The sequence below is a fragment of the Rhipicephalus sanguineus genome, chromosome 4 (genome assembly GCF_013339695.2).
Source record: "Rhipicephalus sanguineus isolate Rsan-2018 chromosome 4, BIME_Rsan_1.4, whole genome shotgun sequence".
NCBI lineage: Eukaryota > Metazoa > Arthropoda > Arachnida > Ixodida > Ixodidae > Rhipicephalus > Rhipicephalus sanguineus.
Genome location: NC_051179.1, coordinates 11,350,303 through 11,369,353, shown reverse-complemented (window position 1 = coordinate 11,369,353; position 19,051 = coordinate 11,350,303). Strand labels below are relative to the sequence as shown.

Genomic DNA, 19,051 nt, shown 5'->3' with positions numbered 1-19,051 from the left:
GAGATCGGGTAGTTGGTACCGATTCATAGCTTCTGTAAGCACGAAAGGCACCGTATGACGGACACATTAGAAACCACGCGTTAAAATCTTAGTTGACAGTAGCGCTTGTCCTGTGCTCTTCATCCGTGATACGCATCTTTCGCCCTTACAGAAGATACGATTAAAATAAAGTTTGGTTGGACTTTTCCTTCTCAACCAGGCAGATAACTGCCGAATCTACACCTTTGCAGCTGTGCAATCATTTATCGGGCAGCATACTTGAGCGGTGATTCCTCAGCTGGTCGCACAGAGGTTATGTGTTTGACCCACCGATCATAGAGCCACGTGGTTGGAATGATTACGACTGAGAACTGGGCAAGCTGTTATTGGCTCATGCATGCGAACATAAGCAAACAGCGCAAATAAAACCATCCTTTTATTTGCGCTGTTTGCTTATATTCGCCATGAACGTGGTTGGAGCGCTAGATGGCTGTGTTTCATTGGCTGGCTGTTCGGCGTTGGCCGACCAGTGCATTATTAAATACAAGAGCAAATTGTTCTCGCCACGGATTGCCTGCATGCGTCTAGACAGGCCTGCACGAGGCCATTTCGGTCGTTGTTCTTTCAGGCGGCGCAGGGCGCTTTTTCCGGCGAAGGGCGTCCAGCAATCGCCATGCGTGATGGTTGAGCAAGAGATCGAAATTTGTCGCGAACGAGAGCGGCACACGCACGACTCCAAGGTGGGCTCCTTGGGTCTTGCGCGCCCTTGCTTTTTCGGGAGCTGCTGCTGCCGCGTGTCGGCACGCTTGCGGCCCTGCTCTCTCGACGTGTCTCTGAAGGCTGTTGAGAACAATGCCGGCCGTCGCGTCATAGACATAGACGTGCGCAGGGTTTTCCATTACGGGGTGGCCAAGTTTCTCTCCCCCCACTGTTGGTCATATGGATGCAAAAATGAAAAAATTCTCACAAAGGCCTGTCATTGGTCCCCGGGTTTCCGGGGTAAGCACATGGTATCCACTAAGTCAAGGGTCATTGGTGGCCATTACTGTCAAAACACACGCGTAGCCCTGCGCATTAAAGAATGACGTGAAAGGTCCGACTGGGGCAGAATCTTTCCCCCTCCTCATGCGCGCTGCTGTGACCGCATAGCTACGGTTCACGCGGCGCACAAACGAGAAGGAAAAGAGAATGGTCCTCGCTCGTATGACGGTGCGTATGTGCAGTATGCGTATGATGCAAGGTGAAATTGTGCACAATCCTTTGCACTGTCGCTGTTTTTCACATCTTCTATAGACTGGCGCATGTCTCTCTGTTTACAGTGTGCAAAGAATGGCTGGTCCGAGAGGATGGCGTCCTGGCCTACCGGCTGCAGTCGCAAGAGAGTATGTACTCGCCTCTTTCTGTTCTGATGGGCAAGCTTGTTGGATTCTGCTTTTCGTCCGTGTTATTTAAATTTAATTAGGATATCAAGTGTTCACTTGTGCAATTGCTGGATATACAACTTTTTTTTGGTCTTACTTCATCCGATTATTTGCGAGTAGTGGGTTCGAGCCATTCGTAAAGGCAAACCAATGAAAGTAGACAAGCGGATCGCTTCGGTGTTTTCTCTGTTTTGCAGTCAACCAGCGGTACAACCTGAACAGGACAAACAACCAGCTCCTGCGAGCCGATCTTCCCGTGGCGAAGACGGTGCAACGCACAGAGGAGGAAGAGGCTGAATTCATCCGCCGAACCTATGAGGAGATGCTGAGGCAGCAGTGAGTTTCGAGCACCACTTATGCGTGTGGTTCGTGTAATTTCACTCAACAAAGCTTTTCATCCCCAGTTTAATGAAAATTTCTTTCCACTTCCAAAAAACGCCAGGCCTGCGCGGAAAGCGCAGCACAGTCACAGCGCAGCTCGAAGAGCGGCATTTCTAGAGCCCGTTATAAACTCTCTTGTGGCTACTAATACAAGTACACTAGCAACGTACCCACTACGCCACAAGTCATAATTTTTGTGGAGTTGGGAAGCACCCACCACGACGTTACTCGTCATTCTGCGGAGACGCGAGGTACCATCTGTAAGGCATTATGCGCAGTTTCTTGATGCGACGGCTGATGACGATGAAGAATTATGACTGAGCCTTTTGTAATGGGCTGGAAGCTTTAAAGGACCCACTAGTTACTTAATTTGCATTGTGTGACGCCCGGTCGTTATTTCACTCTCCCACCACGCTTTATAACATACGCTAACGTGAGAAAGAGGTAGAGAGAGGGAATCAACTTTATTGAGACCCTGAGGAAATGGATCATGGGAGCCTTATGGGCTCCCTTGGCAACCAATACAAGTGCACTTGCGAGGCAACCCACTACGCTATAAATCATCGTAATTTTTGTGAAGTAGGGAAGCAGCCACTGTGCAAATTTTCGTCATTCTGCGGAGAACCGTGGTACCTGCTAAACACCTGTAAGGCATTATGTGCACTTTGTTGATGCTGTGGCTGATGACGACGAAGAATTATGGCATAGCCCTTTGTAATGGGTTGGAAGCATTCAACAACCCACTCGTTGCGCAATTCGCATTGTGTGACGTACGCCTGGTTACAGAATTCGCGTTGTGTGACACTTGGTTCCTATTTTACTCTTCTACCACGCTACATGAAGCCTGTAGAGGGTATTTTTTGCAAAGCAGTTGGGCCAGCTACGCACTATAGTGGTGCGAAGACTGAGGAAAGAGCGGAGCTGGTGGCGTTCCCCTCCTCCTCACTTCCCTTTCCCACCCCTTGATTTATTTTCTCTCCCTCTTTATTTCTTTCTCTTTCTCTCTCTTTCTGTCATGCTCTGTTCTTTCTCTCTTATTTGTTCCTGTCTTCTCTCTCTTTCTGCACGCGTTCTCTCGCCCATCCGAGTTATTGCATCCCATGCCGGACAAATCGGCGCCTCCTCACCTTCACTTGCCTTTCCCACCCCCTTGCTGTGCTGTACTATACAAGGCTATGCTATGCTCTGCTAGCGTGCCTGGATAGCCTAGTGGTTAAGACGCTCGCATTCGGATCGTGCTTACGCGGGTTCGAATCCCACCTCGCCAAAAATTTCTCTCTCTCTCTCTCTGCACTCGTTCTCTCGCCCATCAGAGTTATTGCATCCCACGCCGAACAAATCCGAGCACGTGAGAAGATGAAGAGAGCGTGTGCCGACTCATGATTATGATCATTTATGTTCGCGACTAACGGGGATTCTTTAAGCTTAAAGGGACACCAAAGAGCAAAACGATTTTTCTCGTATTAGTAAACTACTCTTTCACGATACCAAAAACACCGCGCTTGCTGCGAGAAGACGCTTAGTAAGCGACAGGGGCGTAGCCAGAAAATTTTTTTTTTGGGGGGGGGGGTTCAATCATACTTTATGTATGTTCGTGCGTGTGTTTGTATGTGTGCGTGTATACAAGGGCGTCCGCAGAACTTTTTCCAGGGGGGTGCATACGCAAGCGGGGGGGGGGGGGGGGCATTCAGCACTGGCAGCCTTTCTTTCACTGCCGTGACATGACAGGCAAGATTAGTCAGTAGTTTGTAACGCGCGAAATTGAATGGCAAACCTGAAGGCCAGGACTTGAGTGTGCTAATCAAGCTGTGTAGCTTATCGCAACTGAATAGAAAAATATTATCCGAAATTTCAAGTGGGGGCAGTTGCCCCCCCTTGCACCCCCCTCCGGACGCCTATGCGTGTATATATACACATGCAAAACTGAAAAATTTCGGGGGGGGGGGGGGGGTTGAACCCCCCCAACCCCCTCCTTGGCTACGCCCCTGGTAAGCGAGAAGTCGCGCAAAAAGAAAATGTGGGTGGTGACGCCACCTTGAAATTTCCGCACCATTCGCCGTGACGTCACATATTTTGATGGCGCCTGCTAGGGCCTACGTAGTTCCTAAACGGTAAAAATGAAGTACACTGTCCTCTGAGGGGGCCATAGAGTTAACATACCAAGTTTGAGGAAATTTTGTTGAGCCAATGGCGCCAAATTACGATAAATACGCTTTGAAATCCGTAACGTCACGCGTGGAGATTTTGGCGCGAAATTTAAAAATGAAACATTGAACTTCGTTTTCTCCTTTACTGATACACCTATAATGGTCAAATTAACGACATTATAGTTCTGAAAGTACAATTTATCGATCTAAACCGATTCATTGTTTCTCTTTAGTGTCCCTCTTTAAACAGCTCCGCTCCAGCTTAAACAGTTTGAACTGTCTCGTGAGCGCGCGCTCACGAGACAGTTCACGAGAAAGCCCTTGGCGAGGCGGGATTTGAATCCGCCAACCCACGATCCGAAGGCGAGCTTCGTAACCACTCGGCTATCCAGGCTAGCAGAGGCGTAGCCAGAAATTTTTTTCGGGGGGGGGGGGGGGGGGGGTTCAACCATCCTTTTTGTATGTTCGTGCGTGCGTTTGTGTGTAAATATCCACATGCAAAATCGAAAAATTTCGGGGAGGCTTCAACCCTCCCCCCCAGGCTACGCCTTTGCAGGCTAGAGCACTGCACGGGCCCGGGCCCGGCCCGCGGGCCGGGCTGTCCGAAGCGTTTTCCGGCGGGCCCGGGCCGGGCTCGGGCTTGAAATTGCGGGCCTGGGCTGGGCCCGGGCTTGAAGCCGCATGCCTGGGCCGGGCTTGAGGCTGCGGGCCGGGCCGGACTCGGGCCCGCTCATTAAAAGGCCAAAGTCGGGCCTTCGAGCACACGCGAACGTTACGCATTGCATGTTCTAAGGCATTCTGTGCCAAGCTGAAGTGAGACGTGCATAGAGCTGGCTATTAGTAAGGCTTAGCAAAGAAAAGAGAAAAACAGTTGAAGTTCTATTTTTTTTTCACCACTATTGATATATTATATCTGTACTGGTGCGTTTATTTTATGCTGTATGCTATATATATATATATATATATATATATATATATATATATATATATATATATATATATATATATATATATATATTCGTATGCTAGATGACCTGATAGGACAAAATCGTACCCGCGTCCTAGGACTTAACAGCGAAACAGCTTAACCGCTGAGCTACCACCGCGGGCAAAGCAAAATTTCGATGCATGTACACACCGGATTTTCTGTCCGATCGCCCTCTACAAAGCGCAAGGCATCATTAATTATCATCATCAACAACTAATATCCTCTAGAGGGCCCCGGCCGGGCCTGGTTATGAACTCGCGTGCCCTGAATAAGTTTAGTAACGAACGCCCGGGCCGGGCCCGGACTCGGATCTACGGGCCCGGGCCGGGCTCGGGCTGGGTTCGGTCATGTACGCCTGTGCTTGGTACTACGGGTCCGGGCTGGGCTCGGGCTTCATAAAACGGGCCCGGCCCGGGCCTGGGCGGAAAAATCAGGCCCATGCAGTGCTCTAATCCAGGCACGCTAGTGGGGCATGGAACAGCCTTGTATAGTATAGCAGGAAGGTGGGAAAGGAAAGTAAGGGTGAAGAGGAGAGACGTGAGGGTGAGGAGGAGGGAAAGGGTATAGCATAGCATAGCCTCGTATATTATGTATAGCAAGGAGTGCAAAGGGGAAGTGAGGGTGACGATGAGGGAAAGGGGGAGGGGAGAGAGCTAAGCATAGCATGGCCTTGTATAGTGTAGTATAGCAAGTGGGTGGGAAAGGGAATTGAGGGTGAGGGTTAGAGGGTGATGCATAGCATAGCCATGTATGGTGTAGAGAGAGAAAGGGGAGACAGAAAAAGATAAAGATACAGAGAAAGAAATAGACATAAAAGAGAGATAGAAAAAACAGAGCAAGACAGAAAGAGAGAGAGAAAGGTAAGAAAGATGGAAAGAAACATACAAAGAAGAGATAGAAAAACAGAGAGAAATTAGGAAGGCCCCCCTGCTCCACACTTCCTTCAGTATTAGCACCACTAGTGCAAAGCTGCCTTAATTATTTTTTTTTCAGACCTTAGATCGTCCTCGTCCTTGACCGAGCTTACACCACCTGCTCAATCGAACCAGTGCATTTATACTCATCGACATGCACGATGTTGAAAACATGATGGCAACGTTGTACGCATGTGCCTTACTTAACTCGCATTATCGCGGTGGTTCTCCCATGCCATCCTCTTGAAGACCTTCGTCGGCATCAAACCATTCTTCTTGCCACATAGTTTGGAACGCGGAAAGCCGGTGTGGGAAGCTTGGCATCCTCACGTTTAAATCGGGCCAGATCATTCGCGATGATTACGCGCTCCAGCCCCGTTGGCTGGGCGATCGGCCGGCAGTTTATGTGCACACTTCTGGTGAACTGACAGCGTCAAGGAGTCGAGGCCGCAAGCGCAATATCTGCACTTTGAGAAAAAGCTGCTTGACACGCGAAAGCGAAATGCACGTCTGATGTCTCGAACATCACGAAGTATTATGTGTCTATTACTTCAATGAAGTGGCGCAAGATTATGCAAGCAAGTTTTCCGCGGTGGCAGTTTCGTCCGAAAGCGAAAGCATGGAAGAAGGAAAAAGGCTTGGAGGGAACGTCATTCTGCATGTCTCGCCCAGCCAATCTCCTTAGTTCACTGCACCTCTCACTCCGCCTCTCCCGCTCTCTGGGGGCCCAGTGCACGGTGCCTTTTGGGTAGGATTAGGCCCCCGCAGCCAAAGCGAGCCGACCAACAGTAGTGCTTGCCCATCATGTGACCAGGGCCTTTAAATTTTATACGACTTCAAGATTGCCTCGTGAGGCTCCCTCCTAACGTTTTTCCTCCCTCCATGCCTGAAAGGCTAAACTGGCTAAACCTTGACGGCAATTACAATAGGGGTTGAGGGATCAGGAGAGCGAGGCGTTCAAACTCCCCTTTCAGAATTTTTTCAATCTGCCTTTTTCACGACGTCCTGGCGCATGCGATCTCCCCTAGTGGAAATGTCACGAAATGTCATTTCATCTCGGAGGCTTTGCTTCTGGCAATGCCGGTTGTACCGGCGCCTACCGAACCCCTACCAGAATGGCAGAGGGCAGCACAGGAAAATGAAAGAGGCGGATTTTGCATGTGTACGTATGCGTGCACGTACAAACACACACACACGAACATACATAAAGAGAAAGCCTTTCCTCATAGCCTCACGTGCTCGCTTAGTCCTCGCTAGCTAGAGTTTCTGTATATGGCTCCAACTCTAGTGCTCGCTGTCAGGCAGCGCCACTGCGTGAACACTAACGCCATCTCTGGCTTGGTCCGTGCCACGTGAAGAAGCTGGCTTACAGGATGTGCGAGCGCCGTGCAGAGAAAACACCTTATCAGGGTATGTGAACATCCCCACACTGTGCAGAAGAGTACGTTTTCCAGCAAGTCCTACTGCTTTTATGGAAAAGCGCCAACAACAAATATATTTTTGCAGTCATTGCGGCCAAATTGTCCTCGAGTAGAACACTGTGTCAGCAGTCAGAATCATCACATTTGTGGCATGTGAAATATAGGAGAATTTCATAGCATGTGTCTGCAATACTCTGCAGTTTGATATGTTACTCTGGCATCTCAAAATATTTATGTACTCATTTTCATCTTCCTTCCATTCCAGGTGTACTAGTTGTAACATGTATAAGTAGATAACTCAATGGACTTAATTGCCTGTATCATAAAGCAGTTGTCATCATTTGATTTTATGACTACATTCTTTTGTTTTTTGTTGCGTGTGTTTTGACAAGTTACTGAGGCCCATGCTTTTTAACTCTGCATGAGTTAGTTTTGCTAATGAAATGACAAAAATTTATCTGTGCAAGTGTTTTCATTATGCAAAGCTTGAAAACTTGCTGGTCCAATTCTGTATCAAAACCATGGCTATCTGCACTTCTGTATCAAAACACTTTTGCACATGTTTACTTTACATAGTGTACATGTGTTGTACCACATGCTTATTCACACGGTAAGCATTAATTTGTTATGTGATGACAGGACTGAGAACATCAAACAAAAAAATTTGGGCCAGCTCCTTCTTGATGGATGAGGTTGTTACAGCCAACAGTGGTACTTTTAGATGTTTTCCTTTTACCCCTGACCAGCTGATACATGACACAGTGAAATCTTTCAGCATACAATAGGTGAGGGCCCCTTGTGACCGCTTTAAAATCCTTCTTGTTTGTTGTATACACCAAGACTTATCACGTACATCAACCTTTGTACTACTATACAAGTACTATACAGTTATTTCCTTGAATGTTCACCTTTTACTCATCCGCTTTCTCTCCCCCAGAGAAGAGCACGATGCGAAGGTTGCTCTGGAGTTGCAACAGCAGCTGCAGAGGGAGGCAGCCTTGCATGCAGCTGCGCAGGAGGATGACCAGGTGAGACCTAATTTTTAATGTCTCTACCATCCTTCAGCCCGATTCCCCTGTCATACGGGAACCTCAAAGTGTTTCATATGAAGCACCGCTGCATGTCATTTTTAAGCATGCCTAACCTAAATGTAGTGCATCATCATGCCTCCTGTATGGACTTCGCTCAACAAGCTTGACGCAGATCTGCTTATGCGAGAAATAAAATTTCTGCAGCAAGTGTAGCAGGGCATGCGTAGTAGCTTCTGCGGTTTCAGAAATGTACTCATTTTGTTGTTCTTAAAGGGACACTGAAGGCAATAACAATTTATGTTAGAGTGAAAGCTCAGTGTATGACAACGTCTAAAACGGCAATATTATCAACGGCAGTGCCCTACTTACCGAGAAATTAAGCTAAATGTATCACACGATGAGCGCCACGAGCAGCACATTTTGGAAATGATCCCGATGACGTGAGAGAGTTCGACTACAGTTAATCATTCGTAATCAAACTAGCTGCAATAAAAAAAGAACCTTCTGTGCATCAAGATACGTAATAAAATGCTGCTTGTTCGTTTGTTTGATTTATGGAAAAAAGAACCTGTTTGGCGTTACCATTGGGAACGGCGCACGTGATTCAAAGGTTCCGTTTTCGCCGAACTGCACGTTGCCCGGCACCCTGCTTCGCTCACGCGGTCGCGTCTCAGTGGTAGTTTCAGTATCGCATACTGCCGCGTGTGTTTTGCGTGCTCGTGAAAGTTGCTCTGACAGAAAGTTCGAGAAAATGCTGCATGCATGTGATGTTGCCGGATGCCCGAATGGCGCACACCGCCAGTGCACGCCGCCGCGCAGTAAAGGCGGGCAACGTTGGGCACGGCAGCGGTGACGTGAGAAAGACCGCTTTCAGGCGGGTGATTTGAAGTGCGCTAACGTGATGCGGACCACTAAAACGTGATTTTATTTCAAAATAAGCACTTCCTAGGCACAAAAGTAGCGCTACGAGGTTTCTGGACCATTACTTCAACAATCAACGTCGACTTAATATTTGCCTTTAGTGTCCCTTTAAGAAATCACAGTCCTTCAACTAGGTGTCTGCATTTCCTTATAAATATTTCCTTTTTCACTGTGCTGCAGAGACTTGCTACGGAGTTACAGAAAAGAGAGCTGCCCAAGAAGCTGGACAGGATAGAACGGAGGCGCAGAGGTTTGTTGTTGATTGGTTAACTTGGCCTTGACTTACCACAACAACAGTGTGGCTATGAGAAATGCCATAGCGGAGGTCTCTAGATTAGTTCTGACCATTTTTGTTTTTCCAGCATGTAGCAACATATCCAAATACTTGAGTGCTCTTGCATTTTTTTCCATGGGAATGTACCGGTGGCAGCCAGGAGCCATACCACCATAACCACTAGAGAAATTTATCGCTGGTCTTTTTTTTTTTTTTTGTAGCCACACTAGTTTTCTTATGCATGCCAGTGTGTCACACAAGTGAGGTGTAATCAAGGAGCTGCAAGTAAATGTTTTGTGCAAGTTAGGGGCTTAATACGATATTTCAACCATATACTGGCTGCAGAAGCACTGGCCTGATGCCAAGATGTTAGCAGGATGATTTCCTGTTCAAGAGCTTTGTTTCTGTTCAGTGACATCTGCATGTTTTATATGTACCATTAATTTTGGAGCATATTGGAGTCATGAAATTTGCTGCTTTTACTGCCAATGCATTCACCTTTAACACATCAGACTTCACACATGGCCTTGCTATCTGACACACTTTTGTAACACTACAAGGGCAGTTTGTTATAGTTACTGGTGAGAGATTTGGGGTGTAGTACCCGCTTTTACCTAGGGAAAGGTACTCTGGAATTGCTGGCAAACTGTGAACACATGTGCCAAGGCACAGCGCTAAAGATGGAGGCTGGCTGTGATGACCCTTACTATGTTTTTTAGGTGTTTTGTTTCAAGCTACAAAAGATCTTGTTTGAAAGCAGTATTATCCAGGAAACGAGACATGTGGGAACTTGGATACAAGAATTTTTAAGCTTTGAAGCTTTTGTTACTGAATATTAGTGCAGATCTGTGACATGAATGGGCTACAGTTGCTTCAACTTTTTATTGGGTATTTCAGCCATAACAATTAAAGGGCCCCTGCAGCACCTTTCTAAATTGTCATAGACTCCACTGTTTCATTAATGTCCTGCCGTAAAATTTTTTGAAAATTGTGAAGTATAAGCAGAATGGTCGCATGAGACTAGCGCTTTCTCTCGCACCTTTTGATACCTCGAGCACTGGAAGTTCCTCAGGGGAAGATGGCAAGTGCTCCATCAGTTAAACAGGTGTGCATCATGGCCTCCAGCATTCTTCCTTCTTTCTTTTTTTTTCTTTTTACGTATTGTCCACTCCTTCTGGTCGAGGCGTGTGCTGTGCTGGAACATGATGGCACACCATAGAAGCCGCAGTAGCTACACAACGTGGCACATGGATTCCAAGACCGTTCGCTGGTGTGCTGTTTCATGAAATCACGCAATCCCTGTCACGCCTGCTTACTGCTTAGTTGGTGATAACATTGTGGAGGAGAGAACAAGTGATTTTTCAAGCGATGTTTGTATTGACTGACCTGTGAAGCTGGTGATGTAGGTGTTCCGAAAAACCCTCCTCACCCACAGCTGATGTGCACCAAAGAAATAATAAATAAAACTGAATAAATTTTCTTTCCGGGGCTGGGATTTCAACCAGAGTCCCCCCAGTCTGAAAGCGAGTGCCCCAGCCACTAGGACACGCACCCATGCTTGCTCATTGTGAACTGAACTGCAGCATACGAATACGTTCTACCGGCAATGCGAAAATCTATTGGGAAGCTGTACACTTGATATGGGTGCTTCATCGAAATGTTTCGTGTTGGCGGACTATTTTTCAGAAAAAATTATGACTTCAAGAAAATTAAATTCCTAGCCCGCATTTCCATGATTGCATGATGGTCCTTTCATTGGGCTGTTCTAGAGGCTGACAAATGCTGGAAAAAATGTGAAAGACGCCATGCCAATTCAGCCCAAAAACAGCGTACTGGGGACGGCCACTACCTATAATAAAACAGAACACTTACATTCGGACGGAGCATTGCACAGGGTGAAAGAAAGAAGGGAACAAAAGCAGTATGTCAGGCATGCCCACACCAAGCTTTGCTTGCCCCCATTTCCCCGACAGGGGAAGGGCTCCTGAATTTTTTTTTTACTCATGCGAATACCACAAGACAAAGCGAATGCGCAGCTCATGCACTTCATGTCACGCTTGAGAGAAACGCCACTTTTGGTATATTTTCTGGGTTTGTACCGGGAGGAGTAAAGCAATGCTCGAGTAATCTTCCGAAGCTAAAATTTGGACTGAAATTTGGACTGAAGAGCGAGTTATTTCATATGCTCATAAAATAAGAAGTCAAATATTAAAAGCAACAGATAACTACTATTTCATTAAGCAACACTGATTGCTTACTTTACACTTCACTCTTTCAGTCTTGTTTCTCCATATTTGCATCCCTGTCCTTATGTTCTGGAACAATAATGAGGAGCATCACAAACTAGCTCAAGCATTGTTTAAACTAGTAGGCAACTGAGTAGGACACAGCAGGCGTTGTTTCGCTAAATCTGAATTGCATTTGGCTCATTGTCTACAGACATTTTCTCACTGAAGACACTTTTATGGGCATGTAAGTAGTTCTCGTTTTTCCTATTGGTTCTCTGTGCTTAGTTTCTTTCCTATGTTGCCCTTTTTTTTTTCTTGGAGGGCAGCTCTATGCGTTGTAGAGGCGCTTGATCTAAAGTCAAAAATCAAAACCAGAGACACTCCTGGTCATCATTTCTTTCTCAACGTACATGTGGTTTCAATTTTAGCATTGTCTGCTTTGACCTGCATAATGATAATTTTGCGCATGCAACACGAAGACACAGACAAAAAGTTCACGTGTTGCGTGCGCAAAAGTATCATTATGCAGCCAAACCAACTAGCCCGCCTTTTCGTTTTATTGCTGCTTTGGCCTACCCAGTCTCACATGTATTGCACAACAAGCACGTGACAAGGGGTCAACTTTTGTGAAACGTGAGCACAAGTTGAATTTTTCTTTTTGCTTTTCAATGCAGCCTTATTCTACCAGTGTTCTTGAATCATGTCTGCAGATGATGCACTACCTTCAGTGCTGAAGAGGCTTTCCATTGGCGAGGACCCTTCTGGTGCCTTTTTTGACGACAGTGATGGCAGGGATGAGGACTTCTCGGACTTCTGTCTGCAGCCACCCCCCGGACTCAGTGGGGAGGAGCTCAGAAAGTTCCAAGAGGAACAGGATGCGGTATGTGTAATAAATGAGGCTTCAGTGACATTTTCTTTGCCATGTTTATTACTTGCTCTTATAGCTGTTCGTGCATTATAGAAATGCAGGGGTAAAGTAAGAGCTTCGACGTCTAAGATCATTCATAGACTCAGAGTGGTTTCAAAAAACCATAGTTTGGTCATTCACAAACAGCCATTCTCCACTGCATCATGCGTATGCTTTCAACAACATAACAGTTCCCCGGGCACAGACGTACAAATACATTGGCGTTGTGTTCACGCACAACATGCAGTGGTCGCATCATATAGATTACATTACATCTAAAGCACTAAAAATTAGGTTATTTAAGATGTACTTCATCTACATCTCCAAAATACACCAAATTGCTAATGTACAATACGCTAGGGATGGGTGAATAATAAGTTTGACGTTCAAAGCGAATTCGAAGTGAATAGTGATTTGGCCGAATAATTTTGAATCGAATAGTTCAAATAGTATATATCACATATTATTAAGAAAAGTTGGAATTTTTGTCATGACCCAACTAACTTGCACAATATTTTTAAGAATTGGAACTAGGCGTGCGTTAATGTCACTTTTTTGGTTCGAAGCAACTTTGAATAGTAGCAAGCTTTGTATAGCAGTAGGGTGCAAATTACAACTGGTACAATACGTTATGTTTTAAAGGTTACTATGCTTAATGCATATAAGCCTGTATAACACGCTTTTAAACTTAAAAGATAATTAATTTAGGTTAAGGTAATATGTGCATTGAAGTGTGACTTCGCAGCAGTGCAGATTTCCCCTGAATGGCTGCTTTCACGGCATAGCGCCCCTACGCTGCAGCGAAACCACCTTTACAGGGGGATTATACGAGCTCAAATATACATATATTCGTTCATTTCGAATACTTCGGAATTTCGAATAATTTAATTCGTGTCGAAGCGAATTCGAGTAGCGTAATAATTGTTCGAATATTCGAAGCACCTGAATATTCGCCCATCCCTACTAAACGCTCATTGGCCCTATATTAGAGTGTGGTTCATGCGTATGGAATCCATACAAAGTGTGTGACATGAATAAAATTGAGTCTGTCCAAAGGAAGGCTGTTTGTTTCATTTTTCATTGCTATGACCGTGATTTTCTACCCTGATCTGCAATTACATCTTTAACGTTACATCCATTATGCACCAGACATGATATCGACTCTTCGAAACTTTTTCATTCATTTGTTCACTCGTCATGCCGGCTGTCTAATGACAACTACATCGTGTATGCTAGTGCTCTGCCAACTAGACATGGTCACAACTTTAACTTAATGCCACTTTTTGCGTGCACTAACATGTTCAAGTACAGTTTTTTTCTGAGAGTTATAGAATACTGGAACGATCTACCTGGTTCAGTTCGTGAAATGGATGTATCCGATTTTTAGAGGCACTAGTTGTGTTATTAGTGTTTCAATTCTTTCCTTTTGTATTTATGTACTCCCACTCCTGCAATAGCGCCCTGCATTGGGCTTCAGTATTTGAAAATAAATCTGCCTACTGAAGTAATGAACATTAACATACAGCAGCGAATGTAGATTTGTTAGCGTTTTAAAGCAATGAAATTGTTCCCTTGCACTCCACATTGTGGGAACATGTCGAATTTGCACTTGTGTCAGAGGGCCATAGTGCATTCTCAAAGGTAAGAACAAGTATGTTTCCAGGTGGCAGACTTGTATGTAATCGATCACATGTTACTGATTACTTGTAATCAGTTATACTATTTGGTACTCTTGTGACTGATGGGTTACTTTTTTTATTTGGTAATAGTAATGTTTTTTTTCGGTACCCTTATTCTCAACACAAGCTTGTAACAGGAGATGCCACTCCTAGCACTTGTATTTGGTGCAGACAATATTAACATGCCCGCAGCCATAAAACGCAGTATCCGTATGGATCCGCATGTTTCGACAGACAGACCTGAGCACTCTGTGTTTGTTTTCTTATCTTACCAGCAGGTCATGTGGCTTGTATTGTTGGCATCCCATTTTGCTTTATTGTTTTCATTTTATAGCTCCGAACCTTTGTTCTAAGATTGTACAATTTGTTCTACAGTTGCCCCAAATGTTCTATTATTTCACCATCCATGCCCAGCCGTTTGCTACATCATTGAAAGTTTGTTGTGTCATAGAAGGATGTGGCACAATGACTACGTGCATGCAACTCCTAATGCCACCCAAGTGTGCCTGCACATTTTATGACACTCTGCTAAGTGGCGTTATATACATCCAGCTCTCCAAATTTGTCTTTTTCTGACGTTTTATGAGCGCCTCATGCATATATTTGAAGTTTATTCGTTCACTTTAAAGGCTTGCACAAGTAGTGCAATTGTTAAGGTTCTGTTCTTGGTCACGAGGTCTCTGCTTTGATACGTGGCACTACCAAATTGCAGGATTTTTCTATGTGTGAGCCGTTCCGTTTCAGGCAAGACCACGTCATAAATTAATTTTCTGGTGAGAGCAGGGAAAGAAGTGCTTGACACAGAAAACTGGAAGGAAAGTAACGTAAAAGTAATCCATTACTATTATATAATGTATCAGTCACTTTTGTGAGACAGTAATTTGTAACTGAAGTCAATTACATTATGACTGAAGTAATTTAATCGGTAACTTTTTTTTTTCTGTAGCATGTACAAGTTTGCCAGGTAGGCAGATATTTGCTATGCTGCAAAGCTGTGAAGACTACAGCAAAGTTGCCTTGCGAGATCTGCCGCATCACCATGTTGCACATACATATTTTTAGCACACCATTCCAAAAAGCTCAGGCACTGTGCTAAACCTTACTACATATTGCTGTTAATGTTTCATTCTCGGGACAAAACCAGCAACTTTTTTTCAGCGGGTGTCATGCCAGCTATGGCCTTTCCTGGAAAAGCCACTTGCTCTATGTGGTTTTTCAATAACCTTCGTTGTTATAAATATGTTTGTGAGTTGTTTTTAGAGACAACTCTGGAAACGCATAAAAATGATGTTTTTCTTGAAGTTTGTTGAGAAAATTGTGTGGCTACACATGTGTCCACAGTAGCTCAATATTAGTTTTTTTCTTTGAATTGCAGGAGCTAGCACGGCTTCTTCAGGAACAGGAAACAAAAGTGAGCAATTTTTTCACTTATTTTTACTTCCATTCTCGCGAATAGAACAGTGCCGCGATAAGAATGGGTTGGCAATTGTGCATTGCCCAAGTTTTTGCAGGGAAGGCGAGTGTCCGACATTAACATTTTAAGATTTTTGCTTTTGGTATTTCGATTTGGTACAATGCCTTGCACTTGTCAATAACATCATGTAGGTGAAAATATGGTTATGTGTATGGTTTGTACAATGTATACATATTTTTACAGATGCATTATTCACCAGTGGTAAGTTTGCGTGGTAGGTTTGTTTGCTGCCATGCATGCCATGGTGGATACATCCTGCGATACCAGGTCTTACTTATGTTTTCAAGTAGTTTGTCATATACTGCTCTAAAACTTGCAGTGCATTGCTTACAAGAAGAGATGTACTTATTATGTTTTACTCGGTATTTCATTATAATAGAGGCTGGATACTGATTCTTCCTTGAGCCAAAGTGCTGAGTTTTCAAGATTAAATTTCACTTGGGAGGAACTTCAGAAGTACATTTGTATAATGTTGTGTGATGGCACAGTACTCGGCTGTTACATTTCAAATAAATTGCGACTGTGTACTTCTGGTGGCAGTGCAGTACACTGCATTTCATTGTAGCTCTTTCAACTGGCGCCACTGTTCTGTTGCTGAAAAGAAAAGTGCCTTTTTCATTCACAATTGCTGCACATTACTCACACTGCCGATGTGCTCTTAGCTACAACAAAAACTAGCACTATTGTTGCAAGCAGTTCGACATTTTCGGAATATGTGGGCTGCTTCTTGTATTCGAAAGAGCCGCCACACAAGGGTCAAGTTAAATGCCCCAATACCACATGTGCTGAAAGACTGGTGGCTTGTGGGCACAGAGCAAGAAACTTTCATGAAGTGAGGTCACAAGCCCACATAGCAACCACCGTGCTGGTGGCCGAGAAAGAAATTGCCACCGTTTCATTTGTCGAGGCAACTGGTCACGTGTGTTGTTCCCATGTGCCATGGCCATGGAGCAAAAAGCACTTTACCGCAAGGTGGCACCACTTCATGTGCCCCCGTCAGTGCACACTATTTTTTCTGACATTATTTGGTCACCCTGTGCTGATAAAGAGTTTCACCTGAATGCTCCATGCTCGTGGGCAACAATGTGACAGGACGTGACAGGAGGTGGCGAGCAGACTACGACAAGGTTTGAAGAAGCTGAGCACAGGTTACAGTTTCTGTTTCATGTCGGGAATTCAGCTGATGGGCACAAGTTCACCCAAAATAAATTAGTTTTTATGGAAACGTTTGCTGCATTTGTTGGTTACAATATGCAGCTGAACAGGGGCACTGGAGCTGCCCTTGTGCACCAATATACATTCGAACTTAAAAAGAAACACACACATTTGCTTTCGTCTTTAACACCGCATTTCCTCAGTGCCTATCATCTTTTATTTCACGTGCTGATGTGTGCTGCCGACAAGGCTCCTGTTTGTCGGGTTCCTCTGCTGCACCCTAAGGCAGGGGTGCTTCTCGGCCCATGCCACGTGTGAGTATTGTCTTGGTCACTCTTTGTCCAGAGGCGGGGCGCCAGTGCCAACGATCGCCAGATTGCTATGGAGGCCCAAGACAGAGAGCTGGCCAAGATGCTGCAGGACCAGGAAAAGGCACGACTGCGTAGGGCACGCGAAAGGGCCCGCCAAAAGGCCTTGCTCCAACAGCAGCAACAGCACATGGTGCGTATACAGTGCAGGCGTGCAACAGATAGTCTTTCTTGCATAATTGCAGATTCCACTAACAGAGGGCAATGGTGCGGATCAGACACACAAAATGAGTTTGAAATGTTCTCTTTTATAGCTTATCTACACATAGAGTATAGTCCGGCAGGATTATATAGAATTCAGTTTTAATCACCGGAGACTGCACAAGGTGACCAAGCTGATGTGCATGCCGAACTGACTTTATCTTATGAAGTGAAATTCAGGCAGGTTAGCTCCTTGACCATGCAGGACTTGTGCAGTGGCCTAGCGAGTGACATTCAACAATACAGCCTTTAATTCATGTGCCTTTAGCACTGCAAGCTCCTGCTGTCAAGTATTAATAATGATGTGTAAAGTATCCCTTGGGTAATACAAGAATGAAAAGTATTACATCGACTGAGGAGAAGAAGAAGAAGAGAATGGATTTTGCCTTCGAGTCGTCATAGGCAAATGCATAACGGTACCCTGTGAGTTTTTTGCCTCACAAATTGATTGTCACAAAAGTGTTTTGAATCTGTCAAGTTTAAACAGAGGTACAGGTATTCATCGCATGCGTTGAGTGCTTTTCCTCTTCTTTTGTCCTGACAAGCGCACTGGAAGCCACACAGGCCGAGCGACGTCAGCATTCGTCGTGACGTTAAGCATATTCTTGCGATCATGAAATCAGCCAATGGCAGTGTCCTTCCTTATGATGACCTAGTGGTACCCGCCGATGACGTAATTTGCTTAGAAAAGAGCGAGCGATTGCTAGCTATCTTTAAAGCATGACTGTAAATTTTGTGCTGCATGCAATGCTATAATTTTGGCTCACATGTTCACAGCAGTCTCAACTACTGATCGGCAGTGTTTTCTGACCATGTTTGAAAAGTGTTGCAGGGTCCATTTAAACGCCAAAACCCCGTGCGTGAAAAGCATGCAAACCTGGTGTTGCTCTGCTGCTTTATGTTGCAGTTATTTGTAGCATGAAACAAAAAATTAAGTGAGCTCACTGCGGGCACTCCTGCGAAATGCATTTACTAAAGTACTATTTCACCAGATTACCCTGGTTTTCACGTTCACATTAACTTCTAGAACTCACCGGTTATATTCAAATATTTAAGTCCTGAATACCCTGTAGCTCTATGTGAGGGCACTTTATGTATATCCCATATTAAATGTGGTTACCTTACAGAATCCTCCTGAAGAACCAAACTCTAGTGGCCATCATGAACCTTCAGGTGATTTGAGTGGAGAGCCCCTCGAAAAGTGAGTCCCACATCAGTCACAGTCTGTGCATCTCTCCACTGATATGACCTGTGATAGTATTTTGTTATAAATTTGCATGGGTCACACGTGCCTGTTTCTTAAAATCGAAAGTGAGATTAGAAAGAAGTGTGACGTTCTCAGAGTTTCGTAACGCTATATGCTTCTTGATTGGCATGCATTAATCCACACTGGTTGAGGCATGCACACTGGTCGCTGTGCCTTAAAAGGACAGACAACCACTCAGAGAATAAATTTAGATAACCCCACTAATGGAAAGCTTTTATATTGTATTGTCTAAAACGCACCCTGTTTTTCTCGTTAAACGCAGATTTATACTTTTATTTCTTCACTCAAAATTACT

The 19,051-nt window shown here is 44.9% G+C and overlaps 1 protein-coding gene across 2 annotated transcripts in view; it reads left to right on the top strand.

Annotated features, from left to right (window-relative positions):
• Window positions 1-19,051, top strand: part of LOC119389382 (coiled-coil domain-containing protein 50) — a 67,554-nt gene that overhangs the window by 36,672 nt on the left and 11,831 nt on the right. Inside the window, exons 2-10 of one of the 2 annotated variants that reach the window (XM_037656613.2) lie at window positions 1,299-1,361; window positions 1,598-1,736; window positions 8,189-8,279; window positions 9,384-9,453; window positions 11,917-11,949; window positions 12,416-12,585; window positions 15,667-15,702; window positions 17,266-17,421; window positions 18,617-18,690. In XM_037656613.2, the coding sequence (XP_037512541.1) occupies window positions 1,299-1,361; window positions 1,598-1,736; window positions 8,189-8,279; window positions 9,384-9,453; window positions 11,917-11,949; window positions 12,416-12,585; window positions 15,667-15,702; window positions 17,266-17,421; window positions 18,617-18,690 (832 nt within the window). The remainder of the gene's footprint in view (window positions 1-1,298; window positions 1,362-1,597; window positions 1,737-8,188; window positions 8,280-9,383; window positions 9,454-11,916; window positions 11,950-12,415; window positions 12,586-15,666; window positions 15,703-17,265; window positions 17,422-18,616; window positions 18,691-19,051) is intronic. The other variant, XM_037656614.2, reaches the window with a different exon arrangement.